This window comes from Oncorhynchus mykiss, chromosome 1, assembly GCF_057628025.1.
Source record: "Oncorhynchus mykiss isolate SJ-2025 chromosome 1, ASM5762802v1, whole genome shotgun sequence".
Taxonomy (NCBI): domain Eukaryota; kingdom Metazoa; phylum Chordata; class Actinopteri; order Salmoniformes; family Salmonidae; genus Oncorhynchus; species Oncorhynchus mykiss.
This window is the reverse complement of record NC_143022.1, coordinates 61,809,574-61,828,404: the sequence shown is the minus strand read 5'-3', so window position 1 is coordinate 61,828,404 and position 18,831 is coordinate 61,809,574. Positions and strand designations below refer to the sequence as shown.

The window sequence follows — 18,831 nt, the reverse complement described above, 5'->3', positions numbered from 1 at the left end:
GACTATTTGCGCAGTCCTGTATTCAGAAGATGTATCAATGGATTACCTAAGAGCATTTCACAGTTCTGCTAAAGATGAATCGTTTTTGTGTAGACACATATCGACACTATGGTTTTGTTTAGCGCAGTTTGTGTGTGTGTCTGGACTGGAGGGTGGTCCTGGACCAACAGGGATGGTTAAAGAGTCACCGGCATTGTATCTAATGACATTTTTTATACTGTAGCTTATTCAGATGTGCGTGTGATCCAGCCAACCCTTACAGGTATTGCCAGGCCTGAAAACGAACTATGAAAATCCACATTTTCAAGGCCATAGCCCCATATCTGTGAATTGGCACTTGTCTATTAGCTTACTGGTGAGTGGGAAGGGTGGTTGGTCAGGGGCTGTTTGCTTCTCCGTTCTTCTGTTCAGTGTCCTGTTCCTAATAGCTTTTGTGTGACATGTTGCTGTGTATGCTAAGCACCTCATTATACAGTTTCAAAGTACTGTAGCCATATGCAATATCAGGGGAGGATACTGTTAACTTTACTTTAGCACAAAGGGAGGATAGCTCCTACATTTGAAGGCATGTTGACTGACAGTGAACCCTTTGTGGTATGCCTGGATGAATGAGTAAATCAAAGGTAGATTTAATCAGTTGACTGTATATTTATATCATTTTCACCTCGTCTCCAGGCTCAAATTGTTGGCACATAGAGCCTTTTAACAGTGTGGGAATGATTGGAACTTAGGGGGTGTGGATTTAATGAGTGACATGCTACTCAATTCAAATTCTGACCGAATCACACGACTGCATATTAAAACCTGCCTATTTCTAAAAATGTATCTTCTTAAAATCTGTTTTAAACCTAACCTTAACCTTAACCCTAACCTTAACCACACTGCTAACCTTATGCCTAACCGTAACCTTAAATTAAGACCAAAAAGCACATTTTTGTAGCCAATTTTGACTTTGAATCTGACTTTGTGGCAATGGAAGCTAGTGGAAACCGAGGATGAGCTAGCCTGTGACAGTTGTATTAGATCGTCAATCAAAATAAATGTTCTATCACTTTAACCATATTATTTTGGGGAAGCACAAATGAAAAAAGTGTATACGTGAAAACTATTTCTAAGATTAATTGTGCTGCTTTTGCTTTGAAGTCCACAATGTAGGGGAGGGTTGCGCTAGATGGTATGGTTTGTGCTAGATGGTGATGGACTGAGAGATCAGCCAATTCAAACCGGTGGCTGTTTTTGCCGCTCCTCCCATAGTCTACCATTCAAGTTCCATTCTGAGACGGTTCGACAGAGAGAGAGCTGTCTGGTGGACAAGATTAAAGTCATGTAAATGCCTCTTAATTAACTGCTCCTGTGAAGAAATGCACATACACTGGACATTACACTAAACCATACCCTGGATGGACTAGTGAGTCAGCATGTTCCAGTTCTTAAGAAAACTGCATGTGGGTTGATTACTTAGTGCACATCAAATGATGGCATAACATGACTATGTTCCTTCTCTCTGTTGGGCTGTTGTTGTTGATGTGATGAACAAGTAAAGACGGCCATCAGTGGAGCAGTGTCGGTGTGAAGGGACGACATGGGAATGAGAGACACGAGAGAGCTACACACACACACACACCACAACAACCACATACTGAGTGCTCTGAAACAGGGTTCTAGCCTATGTGTAATATGGGGCCGACAGAGATGGTCGCCTCACTTCGAGTCCTTAGGAAACTATGCAGTATTTAGTTTTTTATGTATTATTTCTAACATTGTTAGCCCAGAAAATCTTACAGTGCCTTGCGAAAGTATTCGGCCCCCTTGAACTTTGCGACCTTTTGCCACATTTCAGGCTTCAAACATAAAGATATAAAACTGTATTTTTTTGTGAAGAATCAACAACAAGTGGGACACAATCATGAAGTGGAACGACATTTAGTGGATATTTCAAACTTTTTTAACAAATCAAAAACTTAAAAATTGGGCGTGCAAAATGATTCAGCCCCTTTACTTTCAGTGCAGCAAACTCTATCCAGCCAAGAGGCCCATGATCACTCTGGATGAACTGCAGAGATCTACAGCTGAGGTGGGAGACTCTGTCCATAGGACAACAATCAGTTGTATATTGCACAAATCTGGCCTTTATGGAAGAGTGGCAAGAAGAAAGCCATTTCTTAAAGATATCCATAAAAAGTGTCGTTTAAAGTTTGCCACAACCACCTGGGAGACACACCAAACATGTGGAAGAAGGTGCTCTGGTCAGATGAAACCAAAATTGAACTTTTTGGCAACAATGCAAAACGTTATGTTTGGCGTAAAAGCAACACAGCTGAACACACCATCCCCACTGTCAAACATGGTGGTGGCAGCATCATGGTTTGGGCCTGCTTTTCTTCAGCAGGGACAGGGAAGATGGTTAAAATTGATGGGAAGATGGATGGAGCCAAATACAGGACCATTCAGGAAGAAAACCTGATGGAGTCTGCAAAAGACCTGAGACTGGGATGGAGATTTGTCTTCCAACAAGACAATGATCCAAAACATAAAGCAAAATCTACAATGGAATGGTTCAAAAATAAACATATCCAGGTGTTAGAATGGCCAAGTCAAAGTCCAGACCGGAATCCAATCGAGAATCTGTGGAAAGAACTGAAAACTGCTGTTCACAAATGCTTTCCATCCAACCTCACTGAGCTCGAGCTGTTTTGCAAGGAGGAATGGGAAAAAATGTCAGTCTCTCGATGTGCAAAACTGATAGAGACATACCCCAAGCGACTTACAGCTGTAATCGCAGCAAAAGGTGGCGCTACAAAGTATTAACTTAAGGGGGCTGAATAATTTTGCACGCCCAATTTTTCAGTTTTTGATTTGTTAAAAAAGTTTGAAATATCCAATAAATGTCGTTCCACTTCATGATTGTGTCCCACTTGTTGTTGATTCTTCACAAAAAAATACAGTTTTATATCTTTATGTTTGAAGCCTGAAATGTGGCAAAAGGTCGCAAAGTTCAAGGGGGCCGAATACTTTCGCAAGGCACTGTAAATATTCCCTTACCATTGATGATCTTCATCAGAATGCACTCCCAGGAATCGCAGTTCCACAATAAATGATTTGTTCGATAATGTCCGTTATTTATGTCCAAGTAGCTACTTTTGTTAGCGTTAGGTACACATATCCAAACACTCGTGTATTACTTCGGACAAAAACATAAAAAAGTTATATTACAGGTCAAAGAAACATTTCAAACTAAGTATAGAATCAATCATTAGGATATTTTGTCATAAATCTTCAATAAAGTTCCAACCGGAGAATTCCTTTGTGTCTAGAGGAGCAACGGATATCATGTGGAATGCGCATGACCAGGAAATGGCTCTCTGCCAGTAACCTGACTCATTCAGCTCTTATTCAGTCCCGCAACTCAGTAGAAGCCTCATTCAAGTTTCTAAAGATGGTTGACATCTAGTGGAAGCCCTAGGAAGTGCAACTTCATTCATTCGACTGTGAATTCAATAGGGCCCAATAATAATAATAATATGCATATATTATCAACTGAGACTGAGGAGCAGGCCGTTTACTCTGAGCACCTCTGGGCACCTTTCATCCAAGCTACTCAATTCTGCCCCTGCAGCCATAAGACGTTTTAAGGCACTGGGTCTCAACCCTGCCCTGTGCAACTCGGTCCTGGACTTTCTGACGGGCCGCCTCCCAGGTGGTGAAGGTAGGAAACAGCATGTCCACTTTGCTGATCCTCAACACTGGGGCCCCACAAGGGTGCATGCTCAGCCCCCTCCTGTACTCCCTGTTCACCCATGACTGCGTGGTCATGCACGCCTCCAACTCAATCATCAAGTTTGCAGAAGACACAACAGTAGTGGGCTTGATTACCAACAACGACAAGACAGCCTACAGGGAGGAAGTGAAGGCACTCAGAGTGTGGTGTCAGGAAAACAACCTCTCACTCAACGTCAACAAAACAAAGGCGATGATAGTAGACTTCAGGAAAAAAGCAAAGGCAGCACCTCCCCTATCCACATCGACGGGACAGTAGTGGAGAAGGTGGAACGTTTTAAGTTCCTTGGTGTACACATCACGGACAAACTTAAATGGTCCACCCACACAGACAGTGTGGTGAAGAAGGCGCAACAGTACCTCTTCAACCTCAGGAAGCTGAAGAAATGTGGCTTGTCACCTAAAACCCTCACAAACGTTTACAGATGCACAATTAAGAGCATCCTGTTGGTTTGTATCACCGGCTGGTACGGCAACTGCACCACCATCAACCACAGGGCTCTCCAGAGGGTGGTGAGGTCTGCACAATGCACCACCGGGAGCAGGATGTCGCAGAAAGGCCAAAAGATAATCAAGGACAACAACCAAGATGGCGTAGCAGTCGGACGTGTGTTTTTGTCTTGTTCTGCCCCGTGTAGAAATAGTTTTCTTCGTATATATTTCGTATATATTTTAATCTCACTTTACATCTACGGACTGAATATACTCTCCTACAACCCGCCTCTTCCGATGTGGTACGGATCTGCAATTTTTACACTATAGAACCGGAACCCCCTTCTGAAGCTAGCTAGCTAACTAGCTACCAGCCAGTCAATTCCTGCCAGTCTGAATAACGCAATATCAACCCAGAGCATATCGGACTGCTTTTTCTCTACCACATCTCCGGATTCCTACTGCAATCTCTGAACATTTACACCGGATCATCGCAGCTAGCTAGCTGCTCTCCAAGTGGCTACTCCTGGCTAACGTCTCTGTCCTGAAGCAAGCACCAGTTAGCCTGGAGCTAGCCTGGAGCTAGGCCCATCTCCCAACTAGCCAAAGTGGTCTGCCGACGTACCCTTCCAAGGTGGTTTCAACAGGCTCTTCCGTTGCGACGTCGCTGGATGCCCATCTGCTATCCCCAGCCCGCTAGCTGTCTCCAGCTCGCCTAGCTTAGCAGCGACTACGGAATTGGCTCCCTGACTCATCTAGTGCTACTCATTGAACCGTATGATAACTCGGAAACACATGCCTCTCCCTAATATGCCTTGTCTATTGCTGTTTTGGTTAGTGTTTATTGTCTTGTTTCACTGTGAGCCCCTAGCCCTGACAAATATGCCCTTTTGTTCCACCCTCCACACATGCGATGACCTCACCTGGCTTAACTGGTGCCTCAGGAGACAAAACCTCTCACATCGTCACTCGATACCTAGGTTTACCTCCACTGTACTCACATCTTACAATACCTTGTGCCTACATACGTTATGCCTTGAATCTATTCTTCCGCGCCCAGAAATCTGCTCCTTTTACTCTCTGTTCTGAATGCACTAGACAACCAGTTCTTATAGCCTTTAGAGGTACCCTTATCCTACTCCTCCTCTGTTCCTCTGGTGATGTAGAGGTTAACCCAGGCCCTGCAGCCCCCTGCACCATTCCCATTCCCCAGGATCTCTCATTTGTTGACTTCGGTAAAAGTAAAAGCCTTGGTTTCATGCATGTTAACATTAGAAGCCTCCTCTCTAAGTTTGTTTTATTCACTGCTTTAGCACTCTCTGCCAACCCTGATGTCCTAGCCATGTCAGAATCATGACATAGGAAGTCCATCAAAAATCCTGAAATTTCCATCCCTAACTATAACATCTTCCGACAAGATAGAACTGCCAAAGGGGGCAGAGTTGCAATCTACTGCAGAGATAGCTTGCAGAGTTCTGTCATACTATCCAGGTCTGTGCCCAAACAATTCGAGCTTCTACTTTTAGAAATCCACCTTTCCAGAAACAAGTCTCTCACCGTTGCCGCCTGTTATAAACCCCCTTCAGCCCCCATCTGTGCCCTGGACACCATATGTGAATTGATTGCCCTCCATCTATCTTCAGAGATCGTACTGTTAGGTGACCTAAACTGGGATATGCTTAACACCCAGGCCGTCCTACAATCTAAGCTAGATGCCCTCAATCTCACACAAATTATTAAGGAACCTACCAGGTAAACGCTAAATCTGTAACCATGGGCACCTTCTTAGATATCATCCTAATCAACTTGCCCTCTAAATACACCTCTGCTGTCTTCAACCAGGATCTCAGCGATCATTACCTCACTGCTTGCGTGCTTCCGTGGTCAAACGACCACCCATCATCACTGTCAAACACTCCCTAAAACACTTCAGCAAGCAGGCCGTTCTAATAAACCTGGCCCGGGTATCATGGAAGGATATTGACCTCATCCCATCAGTAGAGGATGCCTGGTTGCTCTTTAAAAGTGCTTTCCTCGCCATCTTAAATAAGCATTCCCCATTCAAAAAAATTTAGAACTGAGAACAGATATAGCCCTTGGTCCACCCCAGACTTGACTGCCCTTGACCAACACAAAGCATCCTGTGGCGTACTGCATTAGCACCGAATAGCCTCGCGATATGCAACTTTTCAGTGAAGTCAGGAACCAATAGACTCAGTCAGTTAGGAGAGCCAAGGCTAGCTTTTTCAAACAGAAATTTGCTTCCAGTAGCACTAATTACAAAAAGTTTTGGGACACTGTAAAGTCCATAGAGAATAGGAGCACCTCCTCCCAGCTGCCCACTGCACTGAGGCTAGGAAACACTGTCACCACCAATAAATCTACGATAATAGATCATTTCAACAAGCATTTTTCTATGGCTGGCCATGCTTTTCTCCTGGCTACCCCTACCCTGGCCAACAGCTCAGCACCACCTGCAGCAACTTGCCCAAGCCCACACTCTGTCAATCACCGCATTCTTATCGGCAGACTCAATAGCCTTGGTTTCTCAAATGACTGCCTCGCCTGGTTCACCAACTACTTCTCAGATAGAGTTCAGTGTGTCAAATCGGAGGGTATTTCGTCCGGACCTCTGGCAGTCTCTATGGGGGTGCCACAGGGTTCAATTCTCGGGCCGACTCTTTTGTCTGTATATATCAATGATGACACTCTTGCTGCTGGTGATTTTCTGATCCACCTCTACACAGACGACACCATTCTGTATACATCTGGTCCTTCTTTGGACACTGTATTAACAAACCTCCAAACGAGCTTCAATGTCATACAACACTCCTTCTGTGGCCTCCAACTACTTTTAAATGCAAGTAAAACTAAATGCATGCTCTTCAATCGATTGCTGCCCTCACCCACCCACCCAACTAGCATCACTACTCTGGAAGGTTCTGACTTAGAACATGTGGACAACTACAAATACCTAGGTGACTGGTTAGACTGTGACCTCTCCTTCCAGACTCACATCAAGCATCTCCAATACAAATTAAATCTAGAATCGGCTTCCTATTTCGCAAAACAAAGCCTCCTTCACTTATGCTGCCTAACATACCCTCGTAAAACTGACTATCCTACCGATCCTTGACTTCGGCGATGTCATTTACAAAATAGCCTTCAACACCCTACTCATACTAACTGGATGTGGTCTATCACAGTGCCATCCGTTTTGTCACCAAAGCCCCATATACTACCCACCACTGCGACCTCTATGCTCTCGTTGGCTGGCCCTCACTACATATTTGTTGACAAACCCACTGGCTCCAGGTCATCTATAAGTCTTTGCTAGATAAAGCCCCACCTTATCTCAGCGCACTGGTCACCATAGCAACACCCATTTGTAGCACGCGCTCCAGCAAGTATATTTCACTGGTCATCCCCAAAGCCAACACTTCCTTTGGCCGCCTTTCCTTCCAGTTCTCTGATGCCAATGACTGGAACGAATTGCAAAAATCACTGAAGCTGGAGTCTTATATTTCTCTCTCTAACTTTAAGCATCAGCTGTCAGAGCAGTTTACCGATCACTGCGCCTTTACACAGCCAATCTGTAAATAACACACCCAACTACCTCATCCCCATATTGTTTTTTATCCTCTACGCTCTTTTGAACCCCAGTATCTCTACTTGCACATCATCATCTGCACATCTAGCACTTCAGTGTTAACCTCTCTGATCTCCCAAACCCGAATCCGGTATCGTGACTACAGCCTCAAGCTCATTACCATAACGCAACGTTAACTATTCATGAAAATCGCAAATGAAATGAAATAAATATGCCATCTCGCAAGCTTAGCCTTTTGTAAACAAAACTGTCATCTCAGATTTTCAAAATATGCTTCTCAACCATAGGAAAACAATAATTTTTGTAACAGTAGCTAGCAAACAAAGGATTTAGCGTTAGCATTAGCGTTAGCATCCAGCACGCAACATTTCAACAAAAACATAAAAGCCTTCAAATAAAATCATTTACCTTTGAAGAACTTCTGATGTTTTCAATGAGGATACTCTCAGTTGGATAGCAGATGCTCAGTTTTTCCAAAAAGATTCTTTGTGTATTAGAAATAGCTCCGTTTTATACATCACATTTGGCTACCAAAAAAAACCCGAAAATTTAGTCCTCAAAACGCGAACTTTTTTCCAAATTAACTCCATAATATCGACTGAAAACATGGCAAACGTTGTTTAGAATCAATCATCAAGGTGTTTTTCACATATCTCTTCATTGATACATCGTTCTTGGACACATGCTTTCTCCCCTGTCAAGAATATGCATAGTCGAGCATCTTTTCGTGACAAAATATCGCGCTTAAAACGGGAACGTTTTTTATCCAAAAATGAAATAGCGCCCCTAGAGATCTAAGAGGTTAATGCTAATTTGTAATTATTTCGCGTCTATGGCCTATTTATTGCCTTACCTCCCTAATCTTCTACATTTACACACACTGTACTTCGATTTTTCTGTTATGTTTTTGACTGTACGTTTGTTTATGGGTAACTCTGTGTTGTTGTTTGTGTTGCACTGCTTTGCTTTATCTTGGCCAGGTCGCGGTTGTAAATGAGAACTTGTTCTCAACTGGCCTACCTGGTTAAATAAAGGTGAAATACATTTAAAAAATCTAATAAAACCACCTGAGCCGCTGCCTGTTCACAACGCTACCATCCAGAAGGCGAGGTCAGTACAGGTGCATCAAAGCTGTGACCGAGAAACTGAAAAACAGCTTCTATCTCAAGGCCATCACTGTTAAACAGCCACCACTAACAAAGGGTGGCTGCTGCCTACTTACAGACTCAAATCATTGGCCACTTTAATAAATAGATCACTAGTCACTTTAAATAATGGCACTTTAATAATGTTTACATATCTTACATTACTCATCTCACATGTATTGTATTTTATACCATCTATTGCAACTTGCCAACTCGGCCATCGCTCATACATATAAGAACAAGCATTTCGCTACACTCGCATTAACATCTGCTACCATGTGTATGTGACCAATAACATTTGATTTGATTTGAGCCATGGCATGCTACTCATTATGTAAGAAAGCATATTGTGTTAAACTCAACTGGATTCTCCTGAGGGCGGAAGGTAGCCTAGCGGTTAAGAGAGTTGGGCCATCAAGGTCACTAGTTTGAATCCCCGGGTCGACTTGGTGAAACATCTGCTGATGTGCCTTTGATTAAGGCACTTAACTCTAATTTCTTCTGTCAGTAGCTCTGGATAATAGTGTCTGCTAAAGGACTAAAATGTCATTTCTATCTCTGTGTGTTTCCAGGCAGGGGACAAACACTACCACCCCAGCTGTGCACGATGCAGCAGGTGCAACCAGATGTTCACAGAAGGAGAAGAGATGTACCTGCAAGGTGAGTAGCTAGATGGGCTGAAGTTATGCCTGGAGCATTTTACGGATTATTACGGTATAGCTGGGTTGATTTAGCATGGTCCCTGATCTGCTGTATTGCCAACTCTTAGGTTTGATCATAAATGTTGGCAAGAGAGCACAAACAGATCTGGAACCAGGTTACGTTTGGTCGTCTTTGTTCTCTAATACCATCTGTCTCTGTTCTCTTCCACAGGATCAACAGTGTGGCACCCTGGCTGTAAGAACACAACCAGAACAGAGGAAAGACATAGGGAACGGGTAGGAAATACATCTGCCCATTAACTACCTCTTGTACCTTGACCTTTTTTGCACTGTGCAAGTGTCTCTTCTGTCAGCCATTCCTAATTTGCCCCCTATATCCCGTCCCCTTGGCCCTAAACCTGTTTGCAGATTTGTAAGGTGGAAATAATAAGGTGGAAAATACACCACTACACTGCTTATACCTACCCAGACACCACAAATCTGAAAACATCAAAGGGTTAGAGCCAAAGAGAAGGGATAGGGAGTGATCATTCAGTGATCACACAGACACCTACGGTATGCCTCTCTCCCCCTTTAATCCTATGTCTACCGGTGTATGTAGTGTGTGAGTGTCCTTTGCTCTGTGGTAGTTGTGTGCGTGTGACCTGCCGGTTTTGGGTCAATTCCATTTCAATTCAGTCAATTCAGAAAGTAAGCAGACATTTTGTCATTGGAAAGACTTGATAAAAAAACATACATGTTCTCATTGGAAAGCATTGAGAAAAAATGTATTTGGAATTAAAATGCCAGTTTACTTCCAGAATTGACTGAATTGAAATGGGATTGACCCCAACCTTGGTGAACTGTGATCTGGCCAGCTGAATGGGCTCCATCTAAGTCAGGTTGGAGAGCCCATGTGTGTGTGACTTCCTGTGAATCCCCCCTCTACCTTCCCTTCCTCCACAGCTGTTGCCTCCGTCACTATTACTCCTCCACAAAACAGAAAGGCAGGTACTGTATTCGCTATTGACTATGCGATGGCATCATCCTGTGTTACTTTCACCACGATGTTGCATAGGTCATAGGACATGATGCGCTGTGTGCTGCCCCCTGCTGGAGCCAGCCTGCAGTGTTAAAATGCTACACACATTTGCACATTACATCTCATACACCTGTATCGCCCTCAAGTAGAAGGAGCATGGGCTAAAGACACAGACATATTTGAGGAGTAGACATGAACAGTGTTCAAATTATACATTGACTCTTGTGGATACCCAATGGCTCTTGCGGGCATCCAATTTGTTGTGGGGGTGCCCAGTCCACTTGTAATTCGGACCATGCAAATAAATATCAAACAATAAATTAATGGTTTTCACCCAAACTACTCTTTAAAAATACCCAATTTAAGGCTTCCCGAGTGGCGCAACGGTCTAAATGCACTGCATGAGGCGGCGCACAATTGGCCAGGCATCGTCTGGGTTAAGGGAGGGTTTCACCGGCCAGGATGTCCTTGTCCCATCATGCTCTAGCGACTCCTGTGGCGGGCCGGGCGCATGTACGCTGACAAAGTCGTAAGGTGTACGGTGTTTTCTCCGACACATTGGTGCAGCTAGCTTCTGGGTTAAGTGAGCAGTGTGTCAAGAAGCAGTGGGGTCGTGTTTCGGAGGACATATGGCTCTCAACCTTCTCCTCTCCCAAGTCCATACGGGAGTTGCAGCGATGGGACAAGACTGTAACTACCAATTGGGGAGAAAAAGGGGTAAAAAGACCCCATTTATAGCAACCATGTGGTTGTGAAAACATGATTCATGTCAATTGCTGCATTCAATCAATACATGAATTCAGGACTGTTGTTTCCATCTGAATTCTTCATTTCCCATTAGAAGGCATGTGGTATTTACAGTATTAAGGACATTACTAATGCTCTCATTCACTTTGCAAGAGGCAAATTATTGATGCCATTGCGAGATTATGTGTTTGTATTTTATTTAAAGATTTAATCTACTTGTCATATGAGGTGTGACAATGTGGGGCATTTAGAGCGCTGGGCCAGTACCAGAAAGGTAATTGGTTCGAATTCCCAAGCCAACAAGGTAAACAATCTGTCAATGTGCACTTGAGCAAGATACTTAATCCTAATTTGCTACAGGAGTGCCGTACTACTATGGCTGACCCTGTAAAACAACACATTTCACTGCACGTAGTATCTGTTGTATGTGACAATAAAGCATCTTCTCATGGAATTTCTAAAACCAATTTAGGTGTTGAACTAGTTTTCCCCTCCTGTTGATGACGCAGTGATTGAGTTGACATACACTATATGTACAAAAATATGTGGACACCCCTTCCAATTAGTGGATTCGGCTATTTCAGCCACACCAGTTGTTGACAGGTATACAAAATCAAGCAAATATTCCTGCCTCTCCATAGACAAACATTGGCAGTGGAATGGCCTTACTGAAGAGCTCAGTGACTGGTAGGCCAGACAAGCTCACAGAACATGACCGGCGATTGCTGAAGCGTGTAGTGTGTAAAAATCGTCTGTCCTCGGTTGCAACACTCACTACCGAGTTCCAAACGTCCTCTGGAAGCAATGTCAGAAACGGCCGAGCAGCTGCACACAAGAGTAAGATCACAATGCCAAGCAACGGCTGGACTGGTGTGAAGCTCACCACCACTGGACTTTGGAGCAGTGGAAATGCATTCTCTGGAGTGATGAATCCCGCTACACCATCTGGCAGTCTGATGGAAGAACCTGGGTTTGGCGGATGCCAGGAAAACGTCACCTGCCCGAATGCATAGTGCCAACTGTAAAGTTTGATGGAGGAGGAATAGTCTGGGGCTGTTTTTCATGGTTTGAGCTAGGCCCCTTAATTCCGGTGAAGGGAAATCTGAACGTTAAAGCATCCAATGACATTCTAGACAATTCTGTGCTTCCAACTTTGTGGCATCAGTTTGGGGAAGGCCCTATCCTGTTTCAGCACGACAATGCCCCCATGCACAAGCGAGGTCCATACATAAATTATTTGTCGAGATTGATGTGGAAGAACTTGACTGGTCTGCACAGAGCCCTGACCTCAACCCCATCTAACAACTTTGGGATGAATTGGAACGCTGACTGCGAGCCAGGCCTAATCGCCCAACTTCAGTGACCTACCTCACTAATGCTCTTATCACTGAATGGAAGCAAGTCCCCGCCTCAATGTTCCAACATCTAGTGGAAAGCCTTCTCAGAAGAGTGGAGGCTGTTATAGCACCAAAGCGGGGACCGACTCCATCTTAATGCCCATGATTTTGGAATGAGATGTTCGACCAGCAGGTGTCCACATACTATTGGTCATGTAGTGTATTTCACTCATCATTTGCAATGGGGGCAAACATAATGCTGTAGCAACTTGAACCCAACACCTAGCAACCTCATCAAGAGGTTAGGATCTCTTGGTGTAACAGTAAGAGATACGAACAGGTGTCACTGGACCCGTGTTTGAGTCCTGGTTGGGGCTGTCCCTTGAATTTCCTGCAATGCCGATTGAAAAAGGATGAGATGACATGAGCCAACTGAAAGATAACTAAAAGCTAGCCCAGAGATGCCCTTGAACTTGCACCGAGAGATGTTGTCTTGACATATCCCATTTCTGTTCAATAATGTAACCAACAGTTCTCCTCTTGCAGCCTTCGAGGTCGTCGTCCGAGAGTATCTGTTCCAGACCTGGTTCAAGCATACCTGGCTCACCGGGTCATACCATATATGTGAGTTCTATCTACCGTATATCTTGCCTGGAGACTCACATTCAATTTTTCCACTGCTCTGCTGCATACTTTAGTCTGAGACTACTATCATTGAAGTAGTTTGTGGTGAGGAGTGGCATTAGGGGTGTTGTACAAAACAAAGTAATCAGCGATTGGATGGTCTCTAACCAATCAGAGTATTAAAGCAAATTATGCATTTTAAAACCGGACCCTTTACCCACATGTGTTCTGGCTCTGGCCCAACCAGATTGTGCTTCGCATTCGGTGAAGGTTCGGGGAGGTACTAAAATCCAGACTCATTGCAGAGAATAAACTAACGTCTATGGGCGTGGCATAGCGTTTGGCCGGAGCAGGGAGTCTGGGGAGCCAGGCAAACATACATCTACCTTCACACACGTACTGGGCTGGATGTGCTGCTTCTATTTTTAGAATTTAGGCCACTTCTCCCCTAACGAAGCTTAAAATAAATTGTGACTCCCTGTGTAAACTTTGTCTTACTCCTTTTTCATACCGGTACATAGATTTTCTGTTTCCCCTTACATTGTTCATATTGCTGTTCCCTTACTGCCAATCCTTACTTCATGTAAAACAGAAGGGGCCCTAGGCTTATCAGACTCCCTAATAGTTATTCTATAGACCGTTGCAAATTGATTGTAACTTTCCCAAAATTCCCAGGTATTCCACAAATCCTGGTTGGAAGATCCAGTCAAGAGGGAATAGGCAGCACATCTGTAAATCCTACAAATGGGATTTCTGGAAAACCTGAGAATTTGGGGAAAGTTCAAGGAATTTTGCAACCCTACTGACCACTAATACTTGCTAGTGTTAACCTGTCTCGGTAGATGTGTGCTTTTAGTTGTGTATAACCTCTCTCGCTCTGTCTCTATGTATGTGTCGATCTGTCTGTCTGTCTGTCTGTGTCCCTAGGCAAAAGTAGACAATGAGATCCTTGATTACAGGGACCTAGCCGCCATTCCCAAAGTCAAAGCCATTTATGACATAGAGCACCCTGATCTGATTACCTATGAGCCTTTGTACACCATGTCCCTGGATGAGAGGGAGGAGAGGAGGGAGAGTGTGGGAGAGGTAATTAGAATGCAACCATGCATGAACGTCTGTGTGTGTTTGCATGCGTGTGTGTGTGTGTGACGCATCATGTAAAAATGAATGAGCCTGCATTCTGAAGTTACAATCGGTGCTAGGTAAGTATTTGTTTGAAAGAAAACGTCTGTGATGCATAAATCATACAATCTTAAGTCATCTTTCTTCCATTTTTCTACCCTGGAAAGTATGTCTGTTGTTGCAGGGTGGAAGGCTGACACTTTTAGTGCATTTCATGTTTAGTCTAGTGTAAATCCTTTCACATTCAGTTTGCTGAGTCACCTTCTGTGTCCACAGCTCCATACTGCGAGAAGGGAGCGTTCCTCCATGCCAGACGACAAGGTAAGGCACCCATTTATTATCATTGGTGGTACATGGTTTTGGTGTGTCTGTTCTTACAGTATGGTAATGTTGGATGTTGATATTAATAAATATTTTCTTTTTCAGTCCTCAAGAAACATGTCACCTACACCATCTGCAGAGGTGAGTGCCTGTGTCAAGACAGTCAGTGGTTTGATTTATATTAATCTTTACTTGACAGTGGGAGAGTGGCTACGATGTAATTCCATCTGCTTCAAAAACAAAACTTGAAAGTAAAAAAGAGAACACTATCTCAGTACCGCATTACACCATAATACTCTTGTTTAGCGTTCAGGAGGAATAGAATAGAATAACTTAATTGTGTTGCAGAGAGACAGCTTCTGTGGCTGATAATGAAGAGAAGCTCCTTGGATTGATAGTTTGGCAGGTGAGGTCACTGTGTTGTCCCTGTTAGGGCTGCTATGACATGAGGGAACGCATCCTCCAGAGGTCCACCAGTCAGGGTTCTATCGGATCACACGTCTACAATCGCAATAGTTACACCCCGTTGTCACGCTCACCGCAGCATTTTCACAGACCAGGTGAGTGTGCGTGTGTGTGTGTGTGTTTGTCTGTGTAGTTGTGTGTATGTATGTGTGCGTGTGTGCGAGCATGTGTGATTTGTATTGTTATTCTTTACAGGTTGCACGGGAGAAAGAATTGAAAATAGTCTGATAAATACAGTAGGCACTGACTCTCTCCACTATTCCCTTGCGATTTTGACAAGAACACAATACCACTTGTTCACAACTCACAGGAGTAACATTCATGCCTGTCACTCTTTCTTAACCCCACCGTAATCTTAACTCCCCACTGCAGCTGCTCTGTTACTGTCCTCTTTTATCTTTACTCTTCACATCTTCACTGACCACCCTGGTAACACTACAAACTTGAATGAATATTCCTTATAAATACTTTAAATGTAAAATCATTGAATAATGAAATATTTATTTATTATTAATGTACAGTGGCTTGCGAAAGTATTCACCCCTCTTGGCATTTTTTCCTATTTTCCTACCTGGAATTAAAATAAATGTTTGGGGCGTTGGTATCATTTGATTGACACAACATGCCTACAACATGCCTACACATTTTGGAGCAATTACAGCTGCAAGTCTCTTGGGGTGTGTCTCTGTAAGCTTGGCACATCTAGCCACTGGGATTTTTTCCCATTATTCAAGGCAAAACTGCTCCAGCTTCTTAAAGTCGGATGGGTTCCGCTGGTGTACAGAAATATTTAAGTCATACCACCGATTCTCAATTGGATTGAGGTCTGGGATTTGACTAAGCCATTCCAAGACTTTTAAATGCTTCCCCTTAAACCACTCAAGTGTTGCTTTAGCAGTATGCCGCGGGTCATTGTCCTGCTGGAAGGTGAACCTCCGTCCCAGTCTCAAATCTCTGGAAGACTGAAACAGGTTTCCCTCAAGAATTTCCCTGTATTTAGCGCCATCCATCATTCCTTCAATTCTGACCAGTGACCAATGCTTCACTGTGGGGATGGTGTTCTCGTGGTGATGTGTTGGGTCTGTACCAGAGTACCTTCTTCCATATGTTTGGGGAGTCTCCCACATGCCTTTTGGCGAACACCAAACGTGTTTTCTTATTTATTTATTTAAACAATGGCTTTTTTTCTGGCCACCCTTCTGTAAAGACCAGCTCTGTGGAGTGTACGGCTTAAAGTGGTCCTATGGACAGATACTCCCATCTCCGCTGTGGTGGTTTGCAGCTCCTTCAGGGTTATCTTTGGTCTCTTTGTTGCCTCTCTGATTAATGCCCTCCTTGCCTGGTCCGTGAGTTTTGGTGGGCGGCCCTCTCTTGGCACGTTTGCTGTGGTGCCATATTCTTTCAATTTTTTTATAATGGATTTAATGGTGCTCCGTGGGATGTTCAAAGTTTCTGATATTTTTTTATTAGCCATTCCTGATCTGTACTTCTCCACAACTTTGTACATGACCTATTTGGAGAGCTCCTTGGTCTTCATGGTGCCACTTGCTTGGTGGTGCCCTTTGCATAGTGTTGTTGCTGACTCTGGGGCCTTTCGGAACATATGAAAATATACTGAGATCATGTGACACTTAGATTGCACACAAGTGGACTATTTTTAACTAATTATGTGACTTCTGAAGGTAATTAGTTGCACCAGATCTTATTTAGGGGCTTCATAGCAAAAGGGTTGAATACATATACACGCAGCACTTTTCTATTTTTTATTTCTTTGAATTTTTTAAAATATTCATTTCACTTCACCAATTTGGACTATTTTGTGTATGTCCATTAATGCAACAAAATAGGAAAAACACCAAGGGGGATGAATACTTTTGCAAGCCTCTGTATATAGAGTTTATAGTTTATTAATGCAATTCATATACACACTGTTTTTTCATTTGAAGGTGTATCTCATAATACACTTTTTCCTTATTCCTTATCCCCATCTCCTTCGAAAAGTTTTTCCTCCAAGTTTGTTGTTTTCTAGTTTTTACATGATTCCGATTATCTCCCCCTTTTCGTTCACCCTCTCTCACCTCCCCCTCTCTCCCTTCCTAACTGTGGTGTTGGTGTCCACTGGGTCTGTTTCCTCTCTCACCTTTCTTCCACATCTTCCCTCTCTCCCTGCCTCCCTCCCTGTCTTTATCGGTGATGGTATGTCTACTGACTGTATTACTTCTTCCTCGACTCCACACCTCCCTCCTCCTTTTCCACCTCCCCTCCACGTCTCTCTCACATCTCCCCTCCACATCTCCCTCCCCTCCCTACCTGTGGTGGTGTCTCCCCACCGGCTCTGTCCCCCCCTCCCCTCTCTCACCTCCCCTCCCCTGCAGAAACTCTGACAGGCATGCAGAAGCTCTGCTCTGACCTGTGCAGTAACAGCCATAGTGACTCCCGCCCCACCTCCCCTTTCAGACACCACTTCCTACCCCATAGCCAAGGTAAGACAGGGCCCTAGTCCCCATGGTCCCTCCACTCTCCCCACTACCAAGGCAAGCTGTGTCACCTCATTCAAGTCTTAATGCCTCATACGCTATCGCTAAACTACTCATGTCCCTACCACATTCTTCAGCCCCTATACAATGCCTAGTGAAAGTCTACAGACCCCTTGCACTGCCTTAACATTTGATCTGAAAGGGATTACATTCAAAGTGAAAGAAACATTACAGAGCATTTTCTAAATTAATTTAAAATATATAACAAACATATCTTCACACCCCAGCGTTAAAACTTTGTGAAAGCACCTTTGGCAGCAATTACAGCTGTGAGTGATTTTAAATTTGATTCTACCAACTCTGCACAACGCTTATGGCAACATACTGTATATCCTTTGTTTTTGTCAAAATTGTAATGCCAAAGACACACCAGAATGGATTTCCAAAAAGTGTTGAGTTTTCCTGAGTTTTCCTGCTTGACATTCAGACTACGTTTTTATATTTCTGTCCATCAATGATTTCCAACCAAATTTACTGAGCGTTTAGCAATTTAGACAAAAACAATGGATATATGTTGCCATAAGAGTTGTGCAGAGTTGGTAGAATCTTATTAAAAATTGTTCACTGCTGACAAAGGTATTTCCACCAAGTATTAACTCAGGGGTGTAAAGACATATGCAATCAATACATCTTTGTGTTTTAGTTAATTTATTAATTATTTAACCTGTCTACGATATTGGTTCCCAATTGGGAATCAACCCTCCCACGTTCAGCTGAAACGGTGGCGCATGGAACGCAAAAATATTCTTAAAAATATTTAACCTCCACACATTAACAAGTCCAATAGCTCAAATGAAAGATAAACACCTTGTTCATCTAGCCAGCAAGTCAGATTTCTAAAATGTTTTGCGGCGAAAACATAGCACATGTATATGTAAAACCACCACCAGACACAGCTCATTTGAATAGCCAAAACATGCAATCAACAAACGCAGGATTAAAAAATAAATCGCTCACTAACCTTTTGAAAATCTTCATCAGATGACAGTAATATGACATGTTACACAGTACATATTTTTTTTTTTCAATAA

The 18,831-nt window shown here is 43.4% G+C and overlaps 1 protein-coding gene across 26 annotated transcripts in view; it reads left to right on the top strand.

Moving 5' to 3' along the window:
• The window catches only part of ablim1a (actin binding LIM protein 1a), a 148,862-nt gene that overhangs the window by 106,368 nt on the left and 23,663 nt on the right, over window positions 1-18,831 (top strand). For 7 of the 26 annotated variants that reach the window (XM_090235382.1, XM_036980840.2, XM_090235350.1 and 4 more), the window contains 9 exons: window positions 9,537-9,624; window positions 9,838-9,902; window positions 10,572-10,616; window positions 13,278-13,355; window positions 14,283-14,441; window positions 14,754-14,798; window positions 14,904-14,939; window positions 15,232-15,358; window positions 17,639-17,746. In XM_090235382.1, the coding sequence (XP_090091508.1) occupies window positions 9,537-9,624; window positions 9,838-9,902; window positions 10,572-10,616; window positions 13,278-13,355; window positions 14,283-14,441; window positions 14,754-14,798; window positions 14,904-14,939; window positions 15,232-15,358; window positions 17,639-17,746 (751 nt within the window). The remainder of the gene's footprint in view (window positions 1-9,536; window positions 9,625-9,837; window positions 9,903-10,571; window positions 10,617-13,277; window positions 13,356-14,282; window positions 14,442-14,753; window positions 14,799-14,903; window positions 14,940-15,231; window positions 15,359-17,638; window positions 17,747-18,831) is intronic. The other 19 variants (XM_036980837.2, XM_090235401.1, XM_090235359.1 and 16 more) reach the window with 5 other exon arrangements.